Source organism: Teleopsis dalmanni, chromosome 2, assembly GCF_002237135.1.
Source record: "Teleopsis dalmanni isolate 2A chromosome 2, ASM223713v2, whole genome shotgun sequence".
Lineage (NCBI taxonomy): Eukaryota > Metazoa > Arthropoda > Insecta > Diptera > Diopsidae > Teleopsis > Teleopsis dalmanni.
The window spans coordinates 88,849,793-88,858,741 of record NC_051847.1 but is presented as its reverse complement, the minus strand read 5'-3'; the positions used below and the strand labels follow the sequence as shown (position 1 = coordinate 88,858,741).

The 8,949-nt window shown below is 28.7% G+C and overlaps 2 protein-coding genes and 1 long non-coding RNA gene across 4 annotated transcripts; 2 read left to right on the top strand and 1 right to left on the bottom strand.

Moving 5' to 3' along the window:
- Nucleotides 1–24: 24 nt before the first annotated feature.
- Nucleotides 25–668, top strand: LOC119675027 (putative serine/threonine-protein kinase STE20-like). Its single transcript, XM_038086201.1, has 3 exons — nt 25–47; nt 117–373; nt 440–668. Exons 1-3 carry the CDS (start codon nt 25–27, stop codon nt 508–510), a joined length of 351 nt encoding a protein of 116 aa, XP_037942129.1. The 3' UTR covers nt 511–668.
- Nucleotides 669–824: 156 nt separating this feature from the next.
- LOC119682059 (myosin-2 essential light chain) lies at nt 825–5,167 on the bottom strand. 2 transcript variants are annotated; one of them, XM_038095403.1, is made up of 3 exons: nt 4,940–5,167; nt 4,854–4,881; nt 826–1,364 (listed from the first exon to the last, which is right to left on the bottom strand). In XM_038095403.1, exons 1-3 carry the CDS (start codon nt 4,940–4,942, stop codon nt 952–954), a joined length of 444 nt encoding a protein of 147 aa, XP_037951331.1. In that variant the 5' UTR covers nt 4,943–5,167; the 3' UTR covers nt 826–951. The 2 variants fall into 2 exon arrangements, with proteins under 2 accessions (XP_037951330.1, XP_037951331.1); XM_038095402.1 differs by lacking the exons at nt 4,854–4,881; nt 4,940–5,167 and adding an exon at nt 1,491–1,642 and having other exon boundaries at nt 825–1,364.
- LOC119682060 lies at nt 1,837–4,865 on the top strand. The gene is made up of 4 exons (XR_005252551.1): nt 1,837–1,901; nt 1,965–2,092; nt 2,161–2,237; nt 4,831–4,865. It is a non-coding gene; the product is annotated as an uncharacterized LOC119682060 (long non-coding RNA).
- Nucleotides 5,168–8,949: the final 3,782 nt, after the last annotated feature.

Genomic DNA, 8,949 nt, shown 5'->3' with positions numbered 1-8,949 from the left:
AATACATTAAGCAATGACATCACAATGTACACACTTTCAGTGCCGGAGTGAGTCGCATCTTTATTATGAGGCCAGCTGCCACTTGCAATATAATTACTAGTTTAATATTATTTTTTAATTGTAGACATTACAGGCGATAACCAAAGCGCAGAATCATTAATAACAGCACAAGCACAACAAATCTATTGTCAACGAGCATTTTCTGATGAGTTTCATCAGTTCACAGAAATTTGTATGGAAAAGCGACCAGCAAACCGATGGTCTGCGCTGCAATTATTGAATCACTCTTTCTTTAAGCACTGTCGTCACACGAGCATTTTGGATCAATTGAAGCGTTTTGGTATGGAGGTAACTGACTATGATGGTCTAAGAGGTACTGGAGCAATGAAAGTATTATAAGTAAATCCTTTTTATTTATGTGAGTCGCTGATTTTTTCAGATCACAGCTTAGCTGCTTCACATGATATGAGCGAATTAAGCTTGAAACACGATTGGAGCTGGGATTTTTAGACAAACTACTTACCAAATACGATCGCACAAATATATAAACTAAAACAATGCGTTGCGTGCGAGTAAAACGGAGGAAGCCTTTCCAAAGTCACTTATAACATTAAGTTTATTTTGATAATAAAGCCTTTAAATCAGTACATAAAATATTTTTATTTGGCAATATTAAAAAAATATTTTTTTCCCTGAAGGAATGAATTACTTAGTATTTATTTTTATATGTTTCAAATATATAAATTATTTGTTAAATTTAAAAACAAGTATTTACTTTTTCTCAAAACAAATAAGTACGAGTACTAGTAGTGACTACATATGTATATAAAAAATATTAATAGTGGATAATGGAAATACTTTAATTTTTATTATAAATAATATTGAAAACTTTTTAATTTGGAATTTTTGCAATTCTTAATATGAACGCAAATGTCTAGTATGTAGAATTTCTTAACCGTTCATAACCATGCGTACAAACTCTTCATAGTTGACATTTCCTTGTGAATCTTCTTGATTAACCAACAATTGCTCCACTTCTTCATCCGTTAATTTCTCACCCAAAGTAGTTAGCAAATGTCTCAGCTCAGCGGTTGAAATTAAACCACTTGCATCCTTATCGAAATGGCGGAGACCTTCGATGAAATCATCAGCAGTATCGCCAGAGCGCGCCTTTGAAATAGCTTGGTAAATGGGAAGAAACACCTCGAATGAGATACGTTCATCAGGCTTCAACTGATGAGTGCATTTCTTAACATCTGACTCAGTGGGATTCTGGCCCAAGGCACGTAAACATTCACCAACCTGGCTCAATTGAATTTTGCCATCTCCTCTGTTGTCGAACAAATTGAAGGCTTCTTGGAATTCTGTAAAGAAGAAGCAAAAGCAATAAAAAAAATGTTAAAACAAAATTAAATAAAATCAATAAATATTCTGTAACAAAAGCAAATAAAATATAAAATATTTTATTTCTCGCAGTTTGAAACGTCAACCTTCTAATGTGGTAAATGCATTTTTGCTTGGCGGTTCGTACATGTACATTTTTTTTTACAAATTAAACGTTTTCTCTAGATTTGCTGGCGAACAACAGCGCTAATATCGTTGCAGAAATCGACTAAATCATTAAAATTCTAGTCTACGACCAGGCACACATCGACATGTGTAAATACAAGTGGTTTTCTATGCAATTGAACTGCATAGGGTGGAAGGAGGAAAGTGTCAATGTGCATAAAAAAACAATAAATAAAAAATCGGTAAAAAGTATCTAAAAGTCAAATAATTCTCGAATTTAATTTAATTAAATTATAATATAAACATTTGTAAAAATGATTTAGATAGTCAAACAAAACACAATGTACACCCTGTATAAACAATATCTCGGCACAAAATTACTGCCTTAAAAGGTAAAAACGTCTTTTTAACAAAAAATAAAATAGAAAATTTAATAAAATTTATACGTAATTTAGCAATGTCGACAAAAACGAGACTAAATTTGGGTCAGCGCTGAGGTTTTGGAACTTAGCAACTCGAATGAGAATCACAGTCAGCAGCTTTAGGTATGGAATAATCCTCAACAACAGAGCGCTTATTTTGAGTTTTTGGGATGTATTATTTTATAATTTTTATTTGAAATAATATTGGTTTAATTACAAAAATTAAAAGAGCTGTGTAAGAACCCCCATTTCATCTCAGGAAGCCTTATATGTACATATATCTTCAATAGAATATTTCTAAAACGGGTAAGTTTTATTAATGAAATAATGTAATGAAATAAGAATGGGGTTCTGAAAAATAAAAACTTTCATTGATCATTATATGAAACCCACTTCAGTTTAATATATAGATTTTAAATTATTAAAACAGGTTCGATCTGTTTTAGTCCAAAACAACAGAAATAAATCAATCGAAAAGTCCAAATTAAAAATATTCTATACTATAACTTGCCAGTATGATCTTCCTAAAGTTTGATTTGATAATCTTTATACGATATAGAGATTAAGAAGTGCAAATTGTAATGAAGTGTTGGAAAATCTTGAAAAATGTTAGAAACAAAAGAAAAAAATCCGTATCACGACTTATTTAATTAATCAGACATTGAAAATAACAAAGCCCAAAATTCATTTCAAGTGAGATGGTTTTATCTTTTTCTTCTGGTTCCCCCAACCGTAGGCAATAATGATGTATGCGATGAGAGTATTTTCTCTCATCAAAAAATTTGAGATAAGACAATATACTACGTTCAAAATCAATACTAAAAATAATTTAATTAAACCATTTTGAGATATAATAATACAAGATCTCAACTTGGAATTTTTAACAGACTTTGCGCTATATGTTCTTATAACGTCTATCTTATCTTAGAATTCGAACTTATGGTTTTAGTCATTTTTTTTTTTTTGTATAAACATTATAGACACCATTTTCTTATCTATACCATACCATATGCTGAAAACCTTATGTTAAAAGTATTCATATTAAACGAATTATTCAAATGTTCACGACCTTTGATTAGCTTGAGATGCTCTCAAAGAGAGATCTTAGAAAGTATTTTAAACAATTTCTACATTATTTAATCAATGTAGCGAGATTATTGGTGCCAATATTTTCGTTAAAATTATTACTATTTATCAAACTCAAAATGTTCAAGGAAATTAATAGAGTACACGGGTTGCACGAACAGTCTACGTCCTGGAGTCACTCGTCGTCAACGACGACCAAGTACCGTTCAACACCCCCTAAAGGAGTTTCACAAGCAGGTCTCAGCAGGTTACAAAAACAACAACAATAACAAAAATTGTTTTATCGTTGAATAATTGTAGATACTAAAATGGTGGAATAGTTAATGATATTGACCAGGGATTTTGAGCTCGTATTACTTTAAACATATTTGTTTTTTTAATGCTCTTTGTTGTAAGAATTTGCAGAACTGTCTGCTTTGTTGCACTTTATATGCTTTTTTAAACTTTGCAGTTTGTTCAGATTTATACCCCAGGACAAAGCTGTTACATTAAAATGCTATTTTTAACGTAAATTTCTGACAGATATTCTATTCAGTGCTGTTCCTTTTCCACTTAGCGATCACTAACTACCTTTTTTTATTAATTATGAAATATCAAAAAAACAATATCACCGGCTTAACACAGCAATATATTTTAATATATTAGTAAATAAATTAGGTTAGGTTATACCGGCGATCTCTATTGGATCCACTTAGGCCTATTGGCTCATTGTGTTACTGTACATAAAGGAAAAATTCAGGGCTTAAAACCACCTAGAACATTTAGCGGAGCGAAAAATGCTATTAAGTGTCAGATTCTGTAATTGGTCAAGATCCTGAAGAAAGGGGGCTCCTAGTGTATTGAGTCGTTGCCGTGCATGAACTAATCTTCTAGCATGGTTCCCTAGTTTACAGTGACATGTAAGTAAACCTACCATAGGAATGATATCTCTATATTTGCTAATCAAAATATTTTTTGAGATTTCTACAAAATTCAAATTTGGAAATGTGCTTTATTAAGGAGTAGGCATCACTTAAGACACAATCAATAAGTGTAACTATATTTACTTAAATAAGTCAACAGTTTTTTAATAATATTTGTTAAATTAAGAGATTAAACCATAGCAACTTTATAAGGTATTTGTACGTCAAACTTTTGTTTTATCAACACAAAGTTTTATTAGTAGAAATCAGTCACATTTGACCAGCAATCTATTGAACTGATTACCGGCGTATCTAAGGAGTATAAAATTATCTCGGTAAAGTTTTGGCATTGCGTAAGTGCTTTTTATAAAGTATGCAGTGAGATAAGACGAAAAATAAAATTTTGAAAAATTGTATAGAGACTTTGTTGCATATTCCATAATAGAATACGACTTGTTTATTAATTTATGCCTTAAATGGAAATTCCATTCCACAAGTTGCATGCAACGATTTGGTATAAGTTTTGAATCAATCGACAATTGCAAAACACTTGAGTACAGACATTGAATCGAAAACCATCAGAACATAACTAAATTATTATGTAGATTCTGTAAATTTATATGAATTCTTATTTGTAAGCAAAGCAATAAATTTTATTTCTTTTTAATTCTCGACACATTTTGTTTGATTAACCAGCATTCGTACGATCGTTGCTTGTGTTGGTTTTTACCGTTTTTGGGTGTGCATTTTAATGAGTCATAAATGACAACAAAGCCAAAAAATCAACAATATCTTTGAGTCACTGAATAATTTGAATTCTTTAGCCGACACTCATCATGATCTATTATAAATATCACTAATTCAACGTTTTCAGAATTTTTTAACTAATTTCATATTTTTATTGCTTTCAGATTTTTGTTTGATGCCAACTTACCAGCCAATTGATCTTCTGAGTAATTTGCCTGTAAACAACAAAATATTTTATTTAACTTCATTAAAAATTGCACTTAATGAACATACCATTTTTTAAATTATTATAATTAATTTTAAGTAAAAACCTTAACAATAACTCCAAATAGTCGCAATTTTTCCAGCAAACTCAACTTTAGGAATGTATGTGTTCACTGCGGTTATCATTGACTTTCATTTCTTCGTTAAGTTGAACTTGCCGAATGTGCAATGTTGTCAAGTTTCAATATAATTTTTAATAAGTTCTTGAATATATTCAACAATTTTATTACACATAAATTTCCGTGAACAAAGTTGAGTTTGGCTTATTTTTTTGATTATATGTTATTGTTATATATATATAGCACAATGTTTTTTCAAGAATTTTTCTTAATTCTTATAAACAAATTTTTTACGTATCTGTCATACTTCAAAAAATATTTGTGATTAAATTAACACACAAAATATTCATTAAATATTATATTATATTCTAGATTTTTGTAATTTTTATTATTTGGTGTATATCATACAATGTTCAGACACACTTTAATTTCACAAAAATCTTAATTTTATCTTCGTTTCAGCGAAATTAAGTTATTATTTTCCATACAAAATTCAGCTTCGTTGAAACGAAGCCTAAAATTAAGCGATATTTCAAATGCAACTATCCGAAAGATAATTTTTGAGCAAAAGATAAATTTGAGATAACAAAAAAGTGACATTTTTTTAAAATAAATGTCAGTGACAGTTGGCTTTGATGACACATGGAAAATATTTTTAAAGTAGTACAAATTGTAAAATTATATATAGAAAGATAAATAGAAAAATTATAATTAACATACCTAAAATCCACTAAAGCTAATAAAACTACTGAATACCATTCTTTATAGTTATAATAATCAATTTTTAAAATTTAGCAAGTGGTGTTTGGAGCATGTAACATTTGATTTTTAAATAGAAAACATATGTTTTCCTTAATTTAGGGTAGTTTGAACACTTACAAAATCAACTTAATTCTATTTTTATGAAATTAAGGAAATTTGGCTGTCTGTATATAGTATATATGAAAGAATACATGTAAAAAATTAAGATATACAGTTTGATTAAATTATATTAATTCGATATGAGAAAAAAGTCATACAAAATTAAAAAAGAAACAATATACAATTACACCATGTTTCAATTTTTTATATTATATATATTTTTCACATAAGTATTTAAACACTAATTAAATCTATTTAATAGTTCTGACGATTATATCATATAACATTATTTTTATCTCAAATTACAATTACACTTTAATAATACAACCATTTCCCATACATTAAGTAAAATTTAAATGCGAAAATTATTTGAATATATTTGTATTGTTTTCTCGTACCCTAAAACTAGTAAGAAAAGAGAGTTTATGAGACTAAACAGTAATTTTGTACTGACTAAAATTTATTTCAGTTTTAATTGATCGAAAAAGAGTTGATTAGAACTAATACTTTCAATAACAAGTAGAATATTACGCACATAATATAATTATGCGGTCTATAACTATTCAAAGAAAATAAATATTCAAAGAAAATAGTAAATAGAATTGAAAATTTTCAACTTTGTAGATTTACTTACATAAAAGAGTTTAGCTAATTTATGAGTACACTGACGTTTTAAGAAAGAAAATATAATTGAATTCTTACTTTCAACTTTAGTAGATTTTTAAAAAGATCTAGTGAAATAAATGAAAGTGTAAATAGGTCTATTTAACGAGGTACTCATAGTAAAACTCAAGTAAAACATAAGTAAATTACAAACTGAGAGCGTACACAAATAAAGTTCCAAATTATGCTCTTTACACAGATCTTCACGGAACAGCTTTGTGTAAAATCTGGTGAGAATACCAGTGCCGCGCAAATAAACAATACAAATATTTAATTTTAAACCAAAACAGCTGATTCACACATCAACACAAATTTTACTTGAAATAAAATGCACGAGCAAAATCTGTGTGTCATTTTCAAATTTTGTACAGATTAGTACAGATCACGTGTCGCTTTTACAAAGTAAAAACAAAATTAGCAAAAATATAACCACTTTCCTGAAACTGCTTAACGAGTAGCCATTCGCATTACACTGGTGATAAATCCTAAAAGTGATCTATTGTGCATCATTATGGAAAAAAATGGAATACCCCAGTCAGATGACAAAGCAGTTTGTTTATTATTTATAACCGTTGAGAGGGTTAGTCCGTGTGCGTGTTCGAGTAAATTGAAGGTAAATTGAGAGAAATAGTAAATTATGTCAGTATGGCAGCGAATGTTAGTATTTACCAGAATTTCAAGTAGGGTAAATTAGATAAAAATAAGGTAAATTAGGTGTTACCATTGTGAGTATTTTATGAGTTAAATTTTATTAGTTTATATATTACCCTTGTATAATATTTTATGCAAAAAATCCCTAGTAAATTTCAATTTACTTCACCTCAATTTACTTGAACTCGCATACGGCCTTAATGAGTAAATTTAAATATTTTAAAATCAAATTTTTTAAATAAGATTTGTGAAGATGACTGACAGGTTAGTAATTTATTAAGGAATTTATAATTTCTGTATTATAAATGCAGAATATGCGGTATGAATAAATACAAAACACAATTGTTATAATAAAAGCAAAAAGTTATAAGATAATATCTTATTATCTTATAACAATAAGATATTATAAAACTTATTTTTAGTTTTATTGTAAGAAAAGATACAATATAAGTATTTAAAAAAAAAGAAAAATAAAACAGTGTTAAATGCTGCTCATTTAGCCTTAACTAGTGATATAAATGAATTTATTTACTATTTTGATTGCCTTCGTAAGATCTCGAGTTATCAAATATTTCAAACATTTGGTCAATACGTCGCTCTCTTTGCATTATCCTTATTTCACTATTTTTTGCGTTATCATGGATAAAGCTTAAAAAAGTGTTTACTTTTATATAAACTCAAATACAATATAAATTGATATAAAAATAAAATAAATATTTATATGATAAAAACTTTTTTATAAAATTAGATCTGTTCCATGAGCTACTCGCAGTAATATTGAGTAACATGATGTTTACATTGACCGAAAATGATTCATTTTGAATGAGACATTTGAAAGTGTTTACATTCGTTGTAATTCGTTTGTTCTCATTTCAAACAGCTGATTTTTCAACTTGCCTATTGTTTTGATTTTTGGCCTGTACAAAAAAAATGTTGCATGAAGGTTAAATATACCTTCAAACCTTAAAATATATACTGAAAACATATTTTTAACTTCGATTAAATACTTTTTGGGAAGTTGAAGAGGTGCATCGTTGTCAAAAAAATGTAACCATCAAACATTTGTTTACTTTTTTTTGTAAATATGTCAAAAACAGCTTTCTCAAACTGTCAAATTGCCAAGAAGAGCTCTTATTTAGAGTATGTTCAATGTACTCCTTTGTATTTGGAACGCATTCGAACATCTTAGGGATGCATTCATACAGAATGTGATAAAATGGATCGGATGCGCACTTGAAATGTTGTATGCAAGAATGAGCCATTCGCTTCTCATTTTTGATTTTTGACCAAAATGAGCTATTTTCGACCAGTGTAAATGCCGTATAACACTGTGTACGTTCCACCATCAAAATTTCGAGTAAATGAGAGCATCTGAGAGAGCGTAACATCCCTGTCGAAATTTGAAAATGCTACACAGACTTTACTCGTACATTCAATTTTAAGTAAAATTTATGTTGATGTGTGAATCAGCTGTTTTGGTTTGAGTTTAAATTTAAATTCTTGTATTGTTTATTTGCGCGACAATGATGTTCTCACCAGATTTCACACAAAGCTGTTTCGTGAAAATCTGTGCATAATTTGGAACTTTATTTGTGTTACGCTCTCAGTTGGTACTTGAATTTTACTTGAGTTTTATTATGAGTAGCTCGTGGAACAGACCTATTATCTACAGGTATTTTTGTATTTACATACATATATCAACCACAAATTTATTAACATTTATCAACTACATTCATTTATCAACAAATGTTCACTAATTTAGACAGTGATGCCAAGTTTTTTTAA

Bases quoted from the DNA above. Each gene is read 5' to 3' on its own strand.
- LOC119675027 (XM_038086201.1), top strand. From the start codon at position 25: ATGTACACACTTTCAGTGCCGGA. The intron at 48-116 runs GTGAGTCGCATC...ATATTATTTTTT, and splicing joins TACACACTTTCAGTGCCGGA to AATTGTAGACATTACAGGCG. The intron at 374-439 runs GTACTGGAGCAA...TGATTTTTTCAG, and splicing joins TGACTATGATGGTCTAAGAG to ATCACAGCTTAGCTGCTTCA.
- LOC119682059 (XM_038095402.1), bottom strand. From the start codon at position 1,539: ATGTACATGTACGAACCGCCAAGCAAAAATGCATTTACCACATTAGAA. The intron at 1,365-1,490 runs GTTGACGTTTCA...TCTTCTTTACAG, and splicing joins TGCATTTACCACATTAGAAG to AATTCCAAGAAGCCTTCAAT.